Source organism: Epinephelus lanceolatus, chromosome 5, assembly GCF_041903045.1.
Source record: "Epinephelus lanceolatus isolate andai-2023 chromosome 5, ASM4190304v1, whole genome shotgun sequence".
Lineage (NCBI taxonomy): Eukaryota > Metazoa > Chordata > Actinopteri > Perciformes > Serranidae > Epinephelus > Epinephelus lanceolatus.
Genome location: NC_135738.1, coordinates 10,099,645 through 10,121,718, shown reverse-complemented (window position 1 = coordinate 10,121,718; position 22,074 = coordinate 10,099,645). Strand labels below are relative to the sequence as shown.

The 22,074-nt window shown below is 42.4% G+C and overlaps 1 protein-coding gene across 2 annotated transcripts in view; it reads left to right on the top strand.

Moving 5' to 3' along the window:
- pparab (peroxisome proliferator-activated receptor alpha b) overlaps positions 1-22,074 on the top strand; it is a 49,815-nt gene that overhangs the window by 22,501 nt on the left and 5,240 nt on the right. For both annotated transcript variants that reach the window (XM_033635277.2, XM_078167687.1), the window contains exons 3-6: positions 3,584-3,747; positions 7,814-7,952; positions 16,426-16,625; positions 21,084-21,537. In XM_033635277.2, the coding sequence (XP_033491168.2) occupies positions 3,584-3,747; positions 7,814-7,952; positions 16,426-16,625; positions 21,084-21,537 (957 nt within the window). The remainder of the gene's footprint in view (positions 1-3,583; positions 3,748-7,813; positions 7,953-16,425; positions 16,626-21,083; positions 21,538-22,074) is intronic.

Below are 22,074 nucleotides of genomic sequence, written 5' to 3'. Positions count from 1 at the left end.
TTCCCTTTTCCCCCCTCCTCTCTTGCTCCTTATCTGCTTCTTATTTTCTGTGCTGTTGTTGTACCTCTCTGTCGTCCTGCAGCCCTTCTCCTCGCCCCATATCCAATGAGGAATTCACACATTCCTCAGCCACCATGCACCACCTCTCAGGAAACATCCATTTTGCTGCTGGGTTTCCTCCTGAATAAAAGTCACATGGACATCTGGGAAATTTATGCTACTACCGAATTATGCAACAAGCGAAGAGGCTGTGAATAGTCCAGAAAGATAAACATTTAGTGGGTGAATAGAGGGTATGAGTGAGGGAGAAGGAATGAAAGGAGAAATGTGGGGGGAAGGCATCACGGAATCATTTGATGATGTCATGGAAAAGCCAGTGAGAGGGTGTTTCGGATTTATGGGTGTTTAGGAGTGCTAACAGTGAGAGACAGAAGAAACACTGACATGATTCCCTTGTCCACAGTCAGTTGAAACATGTGCACTTGCACCAGGCAGGAACACAGCTCAGGGTCGGCTGCCAAATGCTGCTTATCCCTGTTCTGGCGTCCGTCCATCAACTCATGTGGCTTGACTTAGTGCCACTGTTTTGTACCTTTTTGTGTTCGCTATTTGTGTACCAAGTGAGATCTGCCATCCATGTTGCCTTCATAAGGCAAAAATAGAAAACTGTTGACAACCCCCATGACCTGTCATCTATGAGAAGGATGAGTAACATTTCTCCGGCGTTGTTATGCTTATGACAGGCAACACACCACGGACGACATGCTATTATCTCTGAATAAATAGTTGTGAAGGAACAGACTGTCTTTGTCAGTACAAGGAGGTCAAGCTATAGATCAGCCTGTATCCCATGTACTGTAGGCTACACAAGCTCAGCAGGTTCACGTTAGTTTCTCACCTTCACACCATAAATGCAAACCCTCACGATGTTCCAGGAGACTCCGGTTTGTTACTGCCCTCTCACAGTTTCTACCCAGGGTCACAATTCACCCGTATTTCTCCCAATTCATGAGGAACTTTCACACCGTTTTATTCCTGTTTGTTATCACAACCTGTTTCTGGCACTGTACAGCGTTTATAAGCCAAGTCCTATGACGCTAAAGGTCTAACGTTTCCTCCAGGACGCCAAAACAGCTACACCAAATGTTACTTCCTGGCCTTGTCCGCCTCAGTGAGTGAGAGACGGAGAGAGAATAGGAGAGTACGAATATACCTTTTCCAACAAAAATAGTGCATGTATGCAGGTTTGTTTGGGGGTTTTTTTCAACACGAGTAAACCCGCTAAAACAGGCTGTAGACTCCTTTCCCATTGCCAGTAGATCAGAGGTGTGTACATGGCTCTGTATACCTTTCTGTGTGTGTGTGTGTGTTTTTTAGAAAGCAGCATGGAGGCCTTTAAAAACTTCACAGCAGTTACTTATTTTATATATCTCCTGCTTATTTGGTTTCCTTTTCAAACTCAGTGCAGACTAATTTGGATCGATGTTTAAATGCTGCTTGGGCGGAGACAGACAGTATTTTGTGGTGCTGCATTGAGGGGCTAAAAACAACGCGTTCGCCTTTACGTAGTGTTTTTATCAATGCCGATCAGAGCTAAAGCCAATAAATACCAATGATTACTGCAGAGTCATTTGACCTGGGTGTGAAAGCTGATTGTAACTTCTCCCATCACACTAAAAAGCCAGATGTTAGCAGGTAGTTTGTGCAGTGGAAAAGGGGTTTAAGAGAAAGAAATACTCAAGCAAATTTCATATATCTAGGAAAGAAGAACTCTCATTGTTTCGAACATTTTAAAGGAAAGGGGCATGCATTAAACAGCTGCAATGATTTTTCTGTCAAGCATGGGGCTGGCTTGGTGCAATTAAAAGAACGAGTGAAAGAATTAATTCATTAATGATAACTGGTGATTATTACTTCATGGATTCACGCAAGAGGGACGAATAATTCTTGATTCTTTCCTAAGAATTATTAGAATGTTTTACATAGAAATACTTTTGCAATGTACTTATTATTTTGCTATTTTCGCTCTTCAGAAGTAGCAGGAAGTGCTGGAAACAAAGTTGTCTGGGGAAGGAACTCCCAGATCCCCAGCTTTGGTTTTGAAATCCTCCCTATTTTTGAAGTTTTAAGGTTGGCAAGTAGCTTCACACACACCTGGCCAGTCACTGTGTAATGACCATGCTTGTTGGATTCAAATCCATAGAGCTACAACAGTTGTGGATGGCAGCTCCCCATATTCAAACATTAGCACGGTATCAGGGGACAGGGTTTTAGTCGCTGTTTAATGTTCCAATAACCACTTCTTTGAGGCACCCTGATGGTTGTAGTCCATGCGGAGGCCAGCGTCCAGTCACAATATATATATTTTATATATACATATATATAATATGAATTTTTTTCTGAACACACGATAATGAGAATGATCGTATGTGTACAGCAACAATGTGGAAATTATACCTACTGACACACTGAAGTCTGTGTGTGCCCACTTTTAAATCAGATGTGATTGTACCATGTGGCACTGTCAGAGGGGCCAGCACTGCACAAAAACCTCAAAAACAACTGTTAAAGGGATATTGCACCCAAAAATGAAAATTCAGCCATTATCTACTCACCCATATGCCGAGGGAGGCTCAGGTGAAGTTTTAGAGTCCTCCTAACACTTGCGGAGATCCAAGGAGAGAGGGGGGTAGCAACACAACACCACCTAATGCAGGCTGACGGCGCCCCAGATTCAAACGTCCAAAAACACATAATTGAAATGTGCACAGAGAGGCAGTTAGAGCTACAAGCTACAATGAGGCTAAAAACAGAGTTCAAATGACGTTTTTCCAAACAACTTTTTATGTCGGGGCTTCAGGACACTTGGATCACTACGGACGAGCAGTATGGAGATATTTTGTGGTCTCAATTATGTGTTTTTAGACATTTGAATCTGGGGTGCCGTCAGCCTCCATTAGGTGGAGTTGTGTTGCTACCCACTCTCCCCTGGGATCTTCGCAAGGGATGTGAGGACTCTAAAACTTCACCTGAGCCTCCCTCGGCATATGGGTGAGCAGATAATGGCTGAATTTTCATTTTTGGGTGCACTATCCTTTTAAGGTGCTCTTGCGCAAGATGCTGTTTCACCATTGGATCTGTCTTGTGCACAGCAGGAAACAATGTTGATTTATTTGTGGTTTTCTTTGCAATAATGGCAAAAATCTACCCTTTATAAAAGCTTAAAAACATTTGAACAGATAAGGTGGGCAATGCTTTGAATTTACAGGAGTATATAGTGTATTTATCAGGGGATTATTTTCAGTATTACCAACAGTAGGATGGGGTATTTGAGATTGACTCAAAATAAACTACATGGGGCACGTTAGTCATAGTGACAAAATATGCCATCCGTTGCCACAATGTGGCTCACCGATGTGTTTTTGATTAAACAACAATGGAAGAAGAATCACTTCATTGCTGGTTTTGGTCTTTTAATGGGACTTGTTGACAATGAGAACAATTATATAACATCACCAGTTATCCTTTAGTTGGCTGTCAGTGCGATGACACGTTTAATAACCCACGTGCTTGTGTTTCGTAGATGCCCTGACGCCAGCATCCAGCCCGTCATCGGTTGTTTACGGGATGGCGGCGGGCCAGGAGGACTTCTCATCTGCCTCCTCGTCGCTCAATCTGGAGTGTCGGGTTTGTGCTGACCGAGCCTCGGGCTACCACTATGGAGTCCACGCCTGCGAGGGCTGCAAGGTGAGACAAATGTTACTCACAATTATGCAGCCAAACAAGTGATTCTTTATGTTTTTATTCCTGATATTTCACATTAGACATTGTGAAGATTAGACTGACGTAAGGATCAGTAATTGAGTAGATGGGTCTTGCTATTGTGAGGACTGAATCTCTGTTCTACTTACTACAGCTTTCTCTCCCTCAGTCAATATTTGTGTCAATATCCATCAATTGCTTCCTCCCAAAGTCAGCCACACACAAGCACAGACAAGCTGAGAATCACAAACAGCCTTCTGAATCCACAGTAACCAATTTCAGGAAACTGCCTCTGGATGTCTGGCCTGGCATGTCCTACTTTCTTCAATGTGTCTTGTGACTAATGACAACTTCTAAAAGCACCTTTACACGTGGTCGCTCCATAATCTTTGAGTTAACTGTTTACCAATCATGTTGAAGAACAACCCAGGGCTGTTAAAGTAAAGAGGCACCGAAGGACAAAGATAGTGCAACTTGAGGTGTGTGTGTGTGTGTGTGTGTGTGTGTGTGTGTGTGTGTTGTTGAGCCTATGTCGTGTATCTGTATTATTTTATATGACATTCGTATCTTCTATCACTCCCTGAAGGGAGAGAAGCTGAAGTGAGAGATTTTTCTACACCTCCGCACTGCGAATCCACTCAGTGCGGCTAAATGTATCAGCCAAGACAGCAGTGGGAGTATGAATGTCAGGAAGTGATACATAAACTCAGCAACTCCATCATGTCAACACGCTGTTACATAAACATTCACATTGAGGCAGGCGCTCACTTAAGTGTATCTGTGTGTGCAGTAGGAAAGTGATTATGTCTCAGTGATAATGCAGCCGTGGACATATTGTATGTATGTGATTGTGCGTCCAATGCATCAATAAAAAAATAAATATCTACACTGGACAAAGGCCTTGGTCGGTCCACAGGTCAATGTCAAAGCTATCTGACCTGTGCAGGCAGAGCTGTAAAACAACAGGTTATCACAGAAGTCAAGGCAGATTTGTTTAGCTTCTTCGACCTTTGGGAGGTAGTCAATAAAAGTGCATGTATCAGAAGTGACCTGTGAAGTGCCAGAGGGTAATGATGAAGCCCCTTCTTGCAACATTAGCTGGATACGTGTCAAAATGGGCCAGCAAGGCTTGTCACATTTCAACGGCTACTCCAGAATTGCAGCGGCCATCTTTTATGTCAAGGTTGACAGAATCGAGGTGATGGGAAAGGAGGAGAGAGACAGGAGAAAAGCTACGCAGGCCTCCCACTTTAAAATGAACCAGGATAGTTAGTCACAGGTAATGGTATGCGTTTTAACATCCAAACCTCTACAACGCTTCAGAGCAGTGCTCTTTGGCCAGAATTCTGTGGATGCCCCTGTTGTGTCCTCTTCAGCTCTCAGTATCCAGTAAAGCTGCTGTGTGCTTGTAAATATTTGTAATGTAGCGTTAAGGGTTTTTTCTGTGACTCTTGAAGACTGAAAATATCATATGACTGTGTGACCATCTGTATCGACCAGGTGATTGGTTCAAACGGATCCTTTAAAGCCGTTACAAGGAACTTTTAACTGGATATGCAAAAGTCTCTTGTTTCTGCTGATGTCTGTGCGTGACCTACAACAGCAAATGAGACCATCGGTGTGAAGATAAGCTATTTCTATATAGTGTATATCCATACTTTTAGGAAACTGTCTCTGGGTCCGCCCCAGGTCCCTTCCAGGACGAAGCGATTTACGGCACTCAGACGGTACACGTCATCTTACCTAGCTGCTTACATTTAGTGACTCTTATAAATAGTCGCTATTCCTCCTCCTCGACCCGACGTCCGCGGGGAGTTAAAATAGCAGCAGTCATCGGGTAAAAGTTCTGTGAAAGCACTGGACTCACCAACAGTCAGCCACGTCTCAGTCACACAGAGAAAATCCAGTCCTCGGGAAGTCAGGAAATCCTTCAGGATAAACGTTTTGTTCGCTAGCAATCTAGCGATAGGAGCGGGGGCAAAGTTTTCCCATCTTGTTGTTTCATTCATCCCCAAAACAAACAGATGCGCGAGCCAGGTAAGCGTCTTTATGACAGTACACGCTAGAGCTCATGGGAAATGTAGGCTTCATTCCGGCAAAACACTATCGCTTTTGTCCACATGGTCGCCAAAATCAACTCAAAATTAAAGTTCCTTGTGGGGCTTTGAAGAACCTTGAAAACGTGGTTATTTCTCTGCAACATTAAATATTCATTCCTTCATTCATTTTCCATAACCGCTCATTCTGTTAAGGGGACGCAGGAGGGCTGGAGCCTATATCAGCTGACATGGGCGAGAGGCAGGGTACACCCTGGACAGGTCACCAGACTATCACAGGGCTGACACATAGAGATAGACAACCACACTCACACATTCACACCTAGGGACAATTTAGAGTCACCAGTTAACCTGCATGTCTTTGGACTGTGGGAGGAAGCTGGAGTACCTGGAGAAAACCCACGCTGACACAGGGAGAACATGCAAAGTCTGCACAGGAGGACTCCCCCATCCTGGGGTTCGAACCCCCCAGGAACCCTCTTGCTGTGAGGCGACAGTGCTAACCACTACACCATTGTGCCACCTATTCATTACTAAATAAGAAACAAACACCTCTTTTCCACCAAATTAGTGCAGATATACAGGATTTTTAAACACAGGAAAACCCATTAAATAGAGGCGATAGATTCCTTTCCCATTGCCAGTAGATTAGAGCTGTGTACATGGCTCAGGAGACGATAAGTATTTCTACTGGTTTGTCACATTTGATGTTACGAACGCGCTGTAAAACAGGGTTAGTAAACAGTAGAAAGCTGCATGAAGGCCAGTGAAGAATGTTAAGGGGGTTACTTCTTTTTATATCTGATACTTATTCAGTCTCTCTTTCAAACTCCGCCGACTAATTTGGAATAACGTTGGATGGAAATGGACGAAATTTCCATCACAGCTAATCGGAGCTAATCGGAGCTGGAGCTGCAGAGTCATTTGTCCTGCAATTGAAGGCTGATTGTTTAAGGCTTTCCCACTTAAGACAAAAGCCAGATAGTCATAGGTGTTAGTGGGTTTTTCCAGTGGAAAATGGGCTAAATTTAACATTAGGAGAAAAACATAAATAGCATTAGAAAAACATAATTGTTATTATTATTAAATGTTCAAAAACCCATCTTACATGCCTTATTAGGACTCTCATGGCATTTCAAATGGTGCATGATAGAACCTGGCTCGCTACAATCCACTGACAAGAGCACAAAGAAAAAATATGTCAGCCATTTTAAAAGACACACATATGCACCTCATGCATTGTATCCCCCTGTTACTTAGTCATGGAACAGTAATAGGAGGAGGCTGAGCTCTGTGTCGCACAGAGATACCGTACACCTGTTCTTTATGACCGTGGACACAGGCAGCGTCTCATGAAGCCCATGTGGCCTGAACTTCCTGTCACTTTTGTTTTACGAGCGTATATATGTGTGCGCACGTGAGGTTTAAGGTTAGCGGGTACGAGTCAGTCAGAGTTACTTAACGTGCTCACGTGGTTGAAGCGTGTCAGTGTGATGTTGTATTGAATGACTGTGGGTGTGTGGGTACTTTGGCACACTGGGTGACAGTTTTGAATAAAATTGCAATTTCCTATTAAGTATGGCTAAATATGTTATTAAGCAATTCCCCAGGCCATTCTCCACTCTGCAGCCAACCGCAGACATGCCACTTACTTCATCTGTTCCTCACCAAAGTTAGATGTTTCTTTTTGTCAAGGTTGTGTAAGCGAGAAGAAACTGATGGTGAAACTGTGGGTCTGGTATTGTCACGCGGAGCTCATATGGGAATAAATAACTGCCTTTCTAAAAATAATCTTTGTGTTTCATAACAGCAGAGTTTATTAAAGGTAATCTACTTGCCTCTGCTACATTTCAGGTTTTATTTGCTGTTGCATTTTTCCCAGGAATGCTTCACTCTTTGTCTGACTGAACTGGTCACCAGTGTTCATGTCTCAATTATGAAAATAATTGTCAAAGTATTAAGTGTAATTAAATGTTTTCCCTTTTCTCCTTCAGGGTTTTTTTCGGCGGACCATCCGTCTGAAGCTGGAGTATGACAAGTGCGAGCGCCGCTGCAAGATCCAAAAAAAGAACCGTAACAAGTGCCAATACTGCCGCTTCCAGAAGTGCCTGTCGGTGGGCATGTCCCACAACGGTAAGTCCTGCAGGGCAGGTCTGGGCAGTGCTTCAAGCCCAGCACACATACACACACACATGCATGGTTTTTGTTACTTGTAAACACACAGTAGATGCCAAGAAAGATTGAACAGGCACGTACACACATAATTAGAAGGAATAAGAAATCTAACACCACAGCTGAGTGTTAAGTTGCATGTTAAGGCAAGTCTCCAACTGAAGACTCATCTTATCAGTCTTTAACTTGTACCCATTAAAACATCTGGACTATCTCCGTTTCCCCGCATTCAGAAACATACCACTCAGTTCTACAACTCATTCATGTGCAGTTTCATGGTCTGATGCACCCTTTGCCGTGCTGGAGTCGTGTCATTTTTGTCGTAGCTGAACCCACTGAACCCTCTTAGCTGCAGATATGTGAACGAGTTTGGAGGTCACATGACCAAGTCAGTCTATGCACCTGATTATGTGACACACAAAAACCCTCGTGGCACATTAACAGTTGACTTTGCTGCACAGACAGAAAATCAACAAAGCACATTTTTAAAAATCCAAAATGTCTAATTTATCTCATGATAGAAAACTTTGTCATCCAATAACTTAAAGCATGTTGTATTTGTATTTATTTTGTCACTGGAAAAGAGCCTGCACTGTATTTTACAGCAGCAATACGTTTCCTCTTTGTTATTTATGGTGTATATTTGTGTTTCTACATGAAATCTGAGATTTAAAAAACACATTTCTTATATTTTAAGTCAATCAGTAAGTTTTATTTTGAGAGAAAAATAATATGTACAAAATGTATTCATGTTTCGTAACCGCTTATCCTCTTGAGGATCATGGGGGGCTCGAGCCTATCCCAGCTGACATTGGGTAAGAGGCAGGGTACACCCTGGACAGGTCACCAGACTATGACAGGGCTGACACACTCACAGTCACACCTAGGGGCAATTTAGAGTCACCAATTAACCTGCATGTCTTTGGACTGTGGGAGGAAGCTGTAGAATGAAGTAGAGAATTAATTTGTTTTCTGTCAACAGTGGCGATCCTAGACTTTGGGGGGCTCTGGGCAAGGAGGCCATTGAGCCCCCCCAAGCTCCCATAAAAATGCATTTAGTAAATTCAGTAAATTGGTAAATTTTGCTTGCTCAAATTCCAGTTATTCTTTTAGAGAATAATAAATACCACCATGTGCATACACACGTCTCTACATTTTAACATCCAGCTGTAATACTGGAGCAAGAAAGGTCCCTACTTAGGAGGTTTTTGGGGCAGTGGTGATGCACTGTATAGTTCCTTTATGGGAGGTTTATAATCAGGGGGCTCTTTTCCCCAGTTTTTTTGAAGGGGCTCCAAACATGTTCCTGGTTTGCCTCTCCTGATGGTGGGCGCTTGCTGATCAAATGCTTTAAAATTAAAGAAATACTCTCATAATTACTTTTGTTTTGATAAACTGTGTTTTTTTTTGTATTTTTCATTTCATTTTCATTTATTTATTTATACAGGAAAGGAATTAAAAGTATCATCGTGTTACAGTTAAAACTGGCCCCACTCAGTTGAAAAAATGATTTTCAGCAGGTTCATGTTATGCAACAAAAACACATTACAATACAGAATGAAAACATGGGCAGCTACACAGACAATGCAGAGTAGATGACTGAAGTGGAGTGAGTAAAATGGGACATGGGATTTAAATCAGTGGTTGCAGGTATGTCCTTCCATCAAATAGTTTATATGAGTGTTTGAAATGTGTAATAGAGGTTATTGCGCTAATATTGTCAGGGTTCCCATGGTCATGGTCACAATCTCATTTTCTAGGCCTGGAAAAGTAATGGAAAGTTTTGGAAAAGTCATGGAAAGTTTTGGAAAAGTCATGGAATTCTGTTGTGTGTAATGAAATTGATTGTTACAGTAATCTTCCAGGGGTAACCGTCCACGTAATGTAACATAACTGCACATTTATTTTCTGTAAGTTAGCCATTAACATAATGCAGCTCTTAAGGCTGCATGATATATGATTTCAGCATCGCCACTGCGATCAGCTATAGTTGCGTCAAAGGATGTGCAGTGTCAAGTCAGGCAACTGAACTCAAACATCTAATTTGATGCTTGATACGAATGGAAAACTTGCACGGTTCATTTTCCATGACTTATACCAGCTAAGCCTTCTACTTTTAGATGTTACATGTATGTATGACGTAGTGTGGCGGTGTTTGTTATGGGAAGTGAGCTCTCTTGCATGTGAGTGTGTGTAGAAGAGTACTGTAACCAGACCGGCAAGTGCAGCAGACAGTGAGGTGCATGCTTTTCCAGAATGAAAATTTTACTATGGGTCCTTGAAAAGGCATGGAAAAGTTTTAAAGTTTTGTCCATGAAAATGTGTGGGAATCCTGTATTGTGATACTTTTATAACTGCGACTATATTCCAGAAACCTTGCAGTATTTTCAAAATCTATTGAGTTTATTTTTAAAATCTCAGTCTGGGTTTTGACTTTACCAGAGAAAACACCTGCACATGCAACATCTGTACACAACAACGCCTGCCTTAGAAGCCTCACATCCGATTTTCACCTCTGCACTGCTTATCTGTGTTTGGAGTTCAGGATTATTGAGGTCAGTGTTAGTCATTCTGGTGAAAGTTGTTTACTAACATACAGCACAGCTCGCTGACCTTTGCTCAAGGTCAAAGTCCTGATCGGGAAACAAGCACTAAAATAGATTTTGGAAATGATGTGAGAGGTGTATTTTTAGTAGAAGGATAAAAAATGTCAGTGCGATCTGTGTGGTTACTTATAGACACTGCAAACTGTGCAGATATTCCATACTGCTGGCGATGAACTTGAGGATGCAGAGGCTGAACTGTGCGTCTTTATTCTGTCCCGTGGGGTTAGTGACTTAAGAGCCGTCCTTAAGGCATAGCCCAGATTTTGATGACATGGTAGTGCCTTACAGCAGTAGTATTTCTGTCAGGTTCACTTCCTCTTATGGTATATGTGTATAGAGTTTCATGAGCTTAAATGTAACCGTAGAAGGGGAGGAAGGTGATTTGAGACCAGCGCAACCTGATCTTTTAGGGTCTGGTGGTCTGAGGACGACTGCACTGCTAATTTTGGAGCTTTGTCGCTCTGTTAGTATCGATTGACAATTGATTTTACCGTTGGATCTGAAGATACTTGATATTCTTACTAAAGTGGTTCAGCACTTTAAACTTTTTTCACCAAAAAAAATCTCTTTATTGCATTTTCTGCATCTTTTTTTTTAAAAAGCATACAAAAGCAAAAATGCTCAGAGCCTGTGAGTTTTCCCCGATAACAACCAATCCAACTGGTAGTTTTAACTTGGAATAAACATTAAGATATCTTTAGAAAAGGTAAGACATAGAAAGTTTTGTTCACTCATCAAAATTGACCTATGGCTAAGCCACGTCCCCCCTCCACTCACTCGGACAAACTGTCAACATTCAGTGACCGGCGCTATGGCAGGTGTCACAGTACACGGCATTTCACAGGAGGCAATTGATGATTTTTGGGGACATAGTGATCAGATGTCATTGAGAAGTAACCAAAAGGGCCTAAACGACACATTGGAGGGATATATTCATCATTTTATTGTTGAGAAGGTCGATGAAAAGCTTAAATTACAAGCCAAAATTTACAGGTCACAGTGTACGCTTGTGAACCGCATCTCGTTGCCGTCGCCATCAAAGACAACAAGTTAAAGTGCCACTGAAGTTAAGGTTTTTGGCTCAGAATATGAGAAAAGGATAACGGCCTTTTTACCATCTTTACCAAGAGTGTCTCTCCGTTAGTTTGGTGCTACAGTATTTACAACTTAACTTAACTAGAGCCCTTTGGACAACAGCTAACAATGATGTACGATCACCAAAGTACAAAACTAGAACAAAATAGGCTAATGAACTCCCAGCAAACAAGGTGACATGATGAACAACGCAGCTAGGAGCTAACGTTAGGCTAACTTTAGCTAACGTTAGCTAGAGATGTTAAAGATAACTTTATATTTCTTTCCAGCAAAGTGACAATATGTTGCCTCAAACACAATGTTGACTTACCTTAGAACAGATGTAGACATCATTGTTAATCTTATTCACGTTGAGTTGATGTTGTGGTCTAACGTTACCACGCAACTTTATCCAAAGGAGACACTTTTCTCGGTTGAGATGTGGTTTAAAGTGTAAAAAATACACCTTGTCGCCCAGCCTCTCAGGATACCTTGTGTCAGAGTTGCATGGGGTACATGCAACTCCGACACCGTTTGACCATTTTTAATCTTCAAATCTCCGAAAAAGCTCACAAAACCGAACAAAACTGACTTTCTGTAATGCATTTCAATGGACGTCCAGGCAGAGAATGTCTGAGTGTATGGGAATGGCTATACGCACTGTGATTGGCTCATTGCATTTGAGGGCGGGACTTAGCCATAGGTCAATTATGTGGTTTATAATAAGCATGGTGAGTTATGTTGGCATTCATTTTTGTTACATTGATTATAACAGGTTGCTCTGTTTTATTCATTAACATAGAATCCGATATATCTGTCCAACATGTGTTGATAACACAGCACATGGGATAAGTTAACCTTCAGGGCTTCCTGGCTAAAAAGGAATCTTTTCATTTTAACCAAAACCATCATGTTTTTCATAAAACTTCAGGTCCTTCTGGCGTAAAACCATGAAGGCAAACTTCTCCCAACAGCCATGAAACAACAACTTCATTTAACAAAAGTATCAAATTCAGCTCATTAGCTTTAGCATGTTAACCCTGCATAAATTAGCCTAGCCGCTAGCAGACTTTTTCCTCTACTCGTAACTTAACAGATTACATGTAATGTTATTATTTTTCTTACTTACCGTAGGTTTAAGTCACTGTAACTCCCGACAAAACAACACGGTTGAATTTCAGTCTGCACGCAAGTTTTTTTAGCCGAACATTGTTAAAACAGAGCAGCTAATGTTGCTGTAGTGAGAAGTTATCAAGTTTACATGTTTACATACTGCATGAGCTCTGTCTGTTGACCTGTATTTTCTCTGAAATCCAAAATATTTCCACTCTGCTGATTTATTCCCAAGTAAATGACGTTATCCTCATCGTCTGTGTCTTGGCTGCTTACCATCTGCCTGCCGCTGTTTGACGGTGATACAGACTTTCAAAATAGAAGCGTATCCTAAAGATGACCATATGGATCGATGTTTTCACTTTGCATCGAAAACACTGGGCCGTTGATCATTTAATCGATAAATCGATCCAGATCAAAGGAGCGTTACACTGCTATTACGTATGTGTGATTGTTTTTTGAAATTAAAAAACATAACACAGGCAGAGAATCATATAAAAAGTTTAACATGAAATAATCGGCTCAAAATTCATCCAAATCATTCGTTTTTCGCAAACTTCGTGCAGGGTTTTTGTTCACAATTTGGGTTAATTATACTGTTTCTCAGCTGCTATGTACTGTTATTGTTATGCATTGAATATATAATAAAAAAGCCATGAAATATGTCACTAAATCAGGGGTCATGAGTTTACTCTATTACAGAAAAGGGGTCCCTTCATGAAAAGGTCAGGAACTACTGGCTTCTTTCCTGGAGTTTGCCGTATCAGCAACATCCCAGCAAAGTGCTTTTAATAGCACACAACACACAAGTAATTGCATGTTTCATGAATCCAGCAACTCAATAATACCTCAGAGCTCATGTACTAACAGGATGAACTGTAATAAAGACATCCATGAACGTTCTGGCAGTTTGTGAGACAGTAAAAGTTCCAGAACAATGATTAGTTTCAGCGTGGTGACGGAGGTGTTTAATGGCTGGAGTCTTCCACAAATGAGCCGTTGGAACAGACAATTTAATGGTATGACAGCCTGTCCACTTCCCACCTTTAGCTCCCTCCCTGCTCCAGTCACAGACTCATCGCCTCACGCTGGATCTTAGGAAATGGACTTACGCCGAGCTTAACATCACTCACTTCCTCTCATCTTAATTAGACTTGGCTCCTGCCCATGCGCCCGCTGTGGAGCTTTACCAGCTTCAGATGATCCATCCACTTTGCGAGCAGTAATCTAATGGGCCCTCATGCTGTCTGCGAGCTCGGTATCTCATCCCGGCTCAGTCCTGCTCAAGTTGGCCTGGATTTGTTTCAGCATTGGGCGGCTCGTTGGAAAACAGGGAAATCAGATCTCCTTTTTATGCTTTTATGGTCTCGTAAATGCAGCCGGCAGGTTCAGTTGGGTGGTGGGTTCTCAGAGAGCAGTGTGTGTGTGTGTGTGTGTGTGTGTGTGTGTGCGCGCATCAGCTTGTGCCCATTTAAATGGCGAGGAGGGGTTAAAAACAGTTCACCTCTAATCTCATTAGTCAAATGGGATCAGGCCGTCTGAGAGATGTTGGCTTCGCCTCGTAGAAAAACAACTCCGGTATAGTGTTGAAGCACAGTTCACACACAGCTTGTAATAAGTAGTAACCTGTTGTGCTCATTCATGACAATAACATTTTTCTATTAAGTCCTGTTTCCATTCTTATTGTCTTTTATTGGCATGAAACCTGCATTAAAAAATTCTCCCACAGCATCAAGACAAAGTGTATCTACCTTTGAAGTAGAGAACTTTTGGGGGCCAAAAATTCAGTGCATGTTTGTGGGTGTTAATCCAATTTTCATGGTCTTCATTTTTGGTGCGTGTGTGCATTGCAAAAGAATTCTGCACATAATGATTTCTCTTGTCTCGTCCAGTTTAAATGAGGTGACTGAGTGGACCGCATATTTTGGATTTCATGTCACTTATTAGTCTCCACAGTTGCTTCAGCTAAGGAACAGATCGTCTTTCAGAGACCAGAAATACTACACCGCCATTTGATTTAATTAAAGGGAATATTTGGACCCAGATTTAGTCAGAATTTGTATCTCATAAACAGTGACGGAGCCAGATAGTTTTCATAGAGCTGGACAGGCTGAGGCCAGTAGAGATAAATATCTTGTTTGGTCTTTCTGTGTGGTGAGGCACTTATGTGTATCGAAAGAAAACCACTAAGGGATGTTTTTTGTTTGTTTGTTTGTTTTTCCTTCTTCCAAGTAAGGTTTAAAGGCATTTATTATTCATTAAAAACAATAATTCCTTTTATTTCATCAACACTGCTGAGCAGAATTCAGGCATAATCTCTGCTGTCCATATTCATCTAACTGTTCTTCATGAAGCAAAGACGCTCATTGCCTTAAAAACACAAACACCCAACACTCTCCGGTCTCAGTGCCTGCAGCCTCATGAAATTCCTGCCCTTTTCCAGAAAAAAAAACAACTTCCACATATTTGTCTGCAGTGCACAAGTTGTGTCAGGGCAGGACTGACAGCAAAATAAGCAACCCGCTGACTTTAGCCCGAGGTGGCCACGGTCACCTCAGGCCAACTCCCGGCTCCGCCAAGTGTTGTTTTTATTCCACTCCTGGAAGTAATTTCGTAAGCATTCACTGCGAGGATGAGACTGCCTGCATGTGTGAAACTGAAACAGTCAGGTGATGTTTCTGTCTTTGAAAAGCACCTTCTATGGCAAACTGGTCTGTGTTTTCCTGACCTTTTGCTCTTTCTTTGGAAGATAGTTTATACAGGAGTTAGTGTGAGTGCGTCTCTGGTGCTGGCTGTGTTTGTAGGTCTAGTTGCTGCTGCGGTCTTTGTTTTAGAGACAAAATAAATTAGTAATCTTTAGAAAAAAAGGATGTAACTTCTCTGACTTTGAAATGAAGGCCTGGGGGTGCACTTTGGTCCAAATGTAATGGTCATTTATTTTTTATTGACGTTAACAAATGCCAGATTCAAGTAGCAACAGTGGTGGACATCAAGTCTCGGTCAGTGGTCTGTGGTCCAGGGTTTAAATTTAAACTAAGCCAGTTATGACATGATGTTTGTGGAGAAAAAGTAAGATTGTCTTGTTTATAAACAACAACAAAACTGTCCTCAAATGCATAGATTTGGAGAAGTACGGCTTTGGCACCAGATGTCATGAAAACAGCGAGCACAGTTCTGCTTTCTATGTTTTCAGTGAAGCTATTTTTGAACATTTCATAGCTACTGCTCCACAAGCTTTGTTTGCACAAGTTTAATATTTTCTGGATACATTAAATGTTTTTCCCTGCTGATAGGTTGGCTTGGATTCATTTCACTCAGTGGGGTGTCTTTAAACAGATTTTGAAAATGATTCCTCCAGATGTCAGCGTTTTGAATAAGTCATTATTGTGGTTTTATGGAGCTGAAGCTATTTTACATTTTCCAAAACTGGGTTTGTTTTAAAGCACCCTGTGTCCTCTCTTTGTTCTCATATAGCACTTTTCTCTGTTTATAGTAATAATATTTAATCTCTCATTTACATTGCATTTATTGCATTTTCTGCTGTATCTGTTTCACTGTAAATTTAATTTGTGATCTGACAGATTTATACTGGTGTAAGGTCTGTAATCTTAGTGTGATTTTTCTGTCTGCTTTGCTTACAGCCATCCGTTTTGGTCGGATGCCCCAATCAGAGAAGCTAAAGCTGAAGGCGGAGATGGTAACGGGGGACAGGGATGTGGAAGACCCCCAGGTAGCCGACCAGAAGACGCTGGCACGGCAGATTTACGAGGCCTACCTCAAGAACTTCAACATGAACAAGGCCAAGGCTCGAACCATTCTCACCGGCAAGACCAGCACCCCTGTACGTTGATCAATAGTAGTGGGTTGGTGAGTGAATGGTGTTGCATGTGCAGACTTTGGTTCATGGCTCTTCTCATTACCACAGTTTCCTCACAGGTCATTAAGGTTATACTGTCTCGCAACTTTTAATGTATTTCTTCCCCGTTGGATGATTTCATCCTCATCCTGAGCAAAATTTGCAATCAAACTAATGTCTCAATATGACCTGGCAGCCTGCACCTCAGAGATTATGTGTAGCCAGCCAGTGACAGAAATAACTTGCTCAATCGGTAGTGCAAGCCAACACACAAGCTGGACAAGGAAACATCTGTATCTGTATAAAGAGCCAGTGTATGGGCCCATCACGTCTCCCTCCATGCCTGCACTCTTTTCATCATCTCCAATCTCGCTGAAAACATTCCCTCGCAGCCTCGGTTCTTTCATTCTCTTTTCATCGGAGAAGAGGGGCCGACGAGGGGAGGGTCGGGGACTGCAGCCCAGAGACGTCGTGAATCTTGTGCACGAATGTGTGTAGGTGTGAAATAGGTCAAGAGGGACAGGTCAGTCCAAGTGCACATCCGTGTTCAAACACAGACCTCCCCCACCGCTCCTGGAGATCAAAGCGTCTAGATGGATAAGTGTCCATTGAGATTTCAGAGGCAGTCTCTGTGGTTATTTGAAAGCAGTCAGTTGGAAATGCACGTATTGTTTGATCCACCCTTTGATTTGAGTGTTCATTCATGCATTCATGGAGCTTCTCATGAAAGTCATATCGTACCGTTTGTTACAGCCCCGTGTACAAATGCTGACATGTTGCATCACTTTGATTCTGAGACTGTGAACGTCAGAGTATAAAAGAACACCTTTCAAATGTTGCATCTCGCATCATTTTAAGTTCTCAGATAACTACTATTGAAGATACTGCTGCAAGACGGCAGTCGATACAGAAAACATTAAACTTAATTATTGTGTTGAATGATTAATCACCGCTGCAGAAAAGCTGGATCCTCCATCAACACCTTATTTGCATCTGTAACTGAGCCAGAAAATTTCAGTCAGGTTTGACTCATCAGTCTCAACGTCTGGGAGGAATACTGAGCTATAATAGTGTCTCTGTTGGCTCAGATCCATGTGCCACCAATATTAGTTTTACTGTCTGATTTGACTGGTTTCGCTGAGGCACGATTCAGTGATTCATCTAAACAGTATCGTCTTGACTGGATGACTTAAGCCCTGAGGAAACAAGCAGCTACACAAATGTCAAGCTGTTGTCGCTGCTGCTGCTGCTCTGTGGTACACTGTAGGCTGGATATGGATATACCTGAGAATTTATTGGGAAATACAAGAGTGAGATTGCCGTTTTAGAAATGATAATATCTATTGAGTTCTATGAGAAGGTTCAGTGTAGCAAACATAACCGAGGAAGGCTATGACATGTTTGGTTGGTCCACCACTTCAGCAACAAGTATAAGATGGATTGATGTGGTATTTTGATCAGAAATTCATGGTCCCCAGAGGATGAAGCCAACATTGGTGATCTTCTGACTTTTCATCTAGTGCCATCATCAGGTCAAAATGATGATACGTCTAATACGTTTGGTTTATGACCAAAAACCTGCAGCAATAAATACATTTCCATCACCAACAGTTATTTGTGCCAATGCTAGCAGGCTAACATGCTTCACAAAGACAGTGAACATTGCTAATATTATACCTACTAAAGATCAGCATGTTGTTATGCTCAAGTTAGCATTTAGCTCAAAGCAGCATTGTGCCTAAATGGATAGTGCACCCAAAAATGAAAATTCATTTTTGGGTGCACTATCCCTTTGGTGAGCCATTATCTACTCACCCATATGCCGAGTGCGGCTCAGGTGAAGTTTTAGAGTCCTCACATCACTTACAGAGATCCGAGTGGAGAGGGGGTAGCAGCACAACTGCACACCTAATGGCTGACGGCGACCGAAATTAAAATGTCCAAGAACACAGAATAGAAACCACAAAATATCTCCATACTGCTCGTCCGTAGTGATCCAAGTGTCCTGAAGCCCCGACATAAAAAGCTTGCACGTGAGACCAGCGAAAGCACGTGAACACACAGGAAGGCGCTGCCCATGTCTCACGGTCTCGCGAAAGCGCACACATGTCAGCGCAGTGTACACAGAGGCAGTTAGAGCTACAGGCTACAATGAGGCTAAAAACAGAGTTCAAATGACGTTTTTCTAAATAACTTTTTATGTCGGGGCTTCAGGACACTTGGATCACTACGGACGAGCAGTATGGAGATATTTTGTGGTTTCGATTATGTGTTCTTGAACGTTTTAATCTGGGTCGCCGTCAGCCATTAGGTGTGCAGTTGTGCTGCTACCCCCTCTCCCCTCGGATCTCTGTAAGGGATGTGAGGACTCTAAAACTTCACCAGAGCCTCCCTCGACATATGGGTGAGTAGATAATGGCTGAATTTTTATTTTTTGGGTGCACTATGCCTTTATGTAAAGCCTCACAGAGCCACTAGCATGGCTGTAGACGCTTGTCGTCCATCAGCTATCAGTCTGACGATGATAAGCCTCTGGGAATGGCAAATTTTCTTCTCGTAGGATGGCGAAATCATGGCGTGCCCTTTTTCTTTGGCTAGTACTTGTTGCCTTTGTTGGTTGGATTTGTCAGGTTTAAGCAAGAAGAGTGAGATTTGTAAGGGTAAGATATTGCAGAAAGCTAATCAGACGCAGAGTACAGCAGGTCATGCCTTCATCATCCTAGGAAAAATTAATTCGCCTGGGGGCAACGGCCAATACCTCAGGAGATCTGGTGTAGCCATTGGGTGCATGCGGGCCAAGATTTTCTCTTCTGTGCGCCAGTCATTTCAGCTAATCTCTGGAAACAGATATCTGCATATGAGAGAAGATAGCGAAACCAAAAAAAAGCTGATATGAAGCTAAATATAAAGCGAATGGGTTCTAAGATTGCACTTCAGCCAATGCACTCCGCTTCTTCACATGAACTGTTTACTGGCCGCTAAAATGTTATTGGTCAACACTACTCAGACTACAGACGGAAACCAGAGCAGCGATACCAAAATCTTCTCCCAGTGCCTACAGATATCTGCCTACACATGCAGATATCAGTTGATAGAAGTTATTTTTTAGCTTCCTGTCTCTCTTGAAAGCTCGTCCAAGCGCTATGGTCTTGTTGAGACATTGCAGTGTTTTCATCAAACAGCTTCTGGAGCAGGATAAGACTAAACTGCTGCACACTGCAGTCAGCCAGGCAATGTGTAGTACTATCAGTGTAGCACCCTTGGCTCTGCTTGCAGTATAAACTGATGAATATGTATGAAAAAAGGTCTACAAACCCCTTTGAGCATCCATAAGGTTGTAGCTGCAGGGTCAAGGAGCGTAATTATGTCATCATGGAAATCTTAAGAGTCAACAAGAGCTGTGGGCTTTGAATTTTCCTCATTTCACTGAAGTACCAGCGCCTGAGGTTATGTTGACAACAAGATGACAGTTTTACTACTTTGCTGCTGCAGAATCACACAGCATCAAATCAAACAGTGAACACAGAGGCAAGATATTTACTGTGTACAGCGTTCATGCACACAAAGTTTTGGGGCATTCTGAAATGCATGAATTAGCATTATAAAAATGTACAAACGCCTCGTTCAGAAGTACATTGTGTTTGTTATATCAACTTGTCTTATTGTAAATGATCTGTTACAAGTTATGTGATAAGCAAGTGTTGTGTTAAGTCAAACCACTTGGAGTCACGTCCCTTCATGCCTTTCCTTGCTACTCTCACCTACATTTAGCACAGCACTCGTGAGCTAGAGCTCATCGGGTCTGATGTGTGGCAGCAGGTGTAGCTGCTCATCAGACGCTGTGGGAACAGTGACACAGCTAAAAACACCTACGAGGGCATCGAGGGCATCACTGCTAGCTAGAGCTTAAACAGCTACTTACATTTACATGCCGGTGTACCTTTAATGACATAATTAGGATTGTGTGTACATCTTTTTCATATGAGAGAGAATTTGTCAACTGGACTTTAGTTTAAACAGAAATGGTGGTTTACCCTCTTTGCCCTTACATTGCTTACCTTTCAACATTCGCTGTGTTTATGTTTCCAGGGGAATTATTTGCATCTCAAACCTCTTTTGAGCGCCAAGAGTGACATCCATAATTATGTAGGTGTAGGGTCAAGGAGAGTATGTCATCGTGGAAACATTCAAGAGTCAATAAGGGCTCTGGGCTTTGCCTCTCTTTTGAGTAAGAATTATGGGTAAACACCACATTCACTACACTTGTTTTACACAGAGAGTTTTGCTGACTCAGCTTTTCCATATTTATGGAGTCAGGTTTATTTATGTAGGCCAAAATCACAGTACACACAGCACCGACTGTGTTGCCTTTCAATTGGAAACCCATTTTCAAACATCTTCTACACGTATAGCTAAGAGTTTGTTGTTGTTGACTGTCCACAGCCTTTCGTCATCCACGACATGGAGACCCTCCAGCTGGCAGAGCAGACGCTGGTGGCGAAGATGGTGGGCTCAGTGGGATCACTGAAGGACAGGGAGGCAGAAGTTCGGATTTTCCACTGCTGCCAGTGCACGTCGGTGGAAACCGTCACCGAGCTCACGGAGTTCGCAAAGTCCGTCCCCGGGTTCTCGAGCCTGGACCTCAATGATCAGGTGACTCTTTTGAAATACGGCGTGTACGAGGCCCTCTTCGCCATGCTCGCCTCCAGTATGAACAAGGACGGGCTTCTTGTAGCATACGGCTCAGGCTTCATCACCCGGGAATTCCTCAAGAGCCTGCGGCGGCCGTTCAGTGACATGATGGAGCCAAAGTTCCAGTTTGCGATGAAGTTTAACACACTGGAGCTGGACGACAGTGACCTGGCTCTGTTTGTGGCTGCTATCATCTGCTGCGGAGGTGAGGATGTAGGAAAAATGTTTATCAAGAATATTTTTATTCAACATTAGCAGGTTTACATAATGCGTAGTCACTGCAGGTATCAAACCAGGAACTGAAAAGCATGAAATCCAAGCCCAATCCTCCCCATTCTACTAACCCCAAATAGCAGCCAGAATATCGTCTATGGGATCTTCTGAATACTACAAAAAAAGACAGATGAGCTCAAAGTCAGGCCCAATATTAGGAGAGAACTCTGGAAGTATTTCAGAAAAGGGGCCCCAAACTTTTTCCAAATTTTGTCTGGCTTACAAATTGAGTAGCGTATCTTTTCAAGATTAAGGCATGAAATAGTGTCCCCCAGCCACTGGGCATGGGTGGGCTGGGCAGCATCCCTCCATCTGATTAGAACTGCCCGTCTGGCCAGCAGAGAGGCAAAGGACAGTGTACGGCGTTGAATTGGAGTAAGGTTTACATCATCCTCTCCGGTGGTACCAAAGAGGGTGACTGGGGGTTAGGTTGCAGGTCTAAGTTGAGGGTTGAGGATAAGGTTTGGGA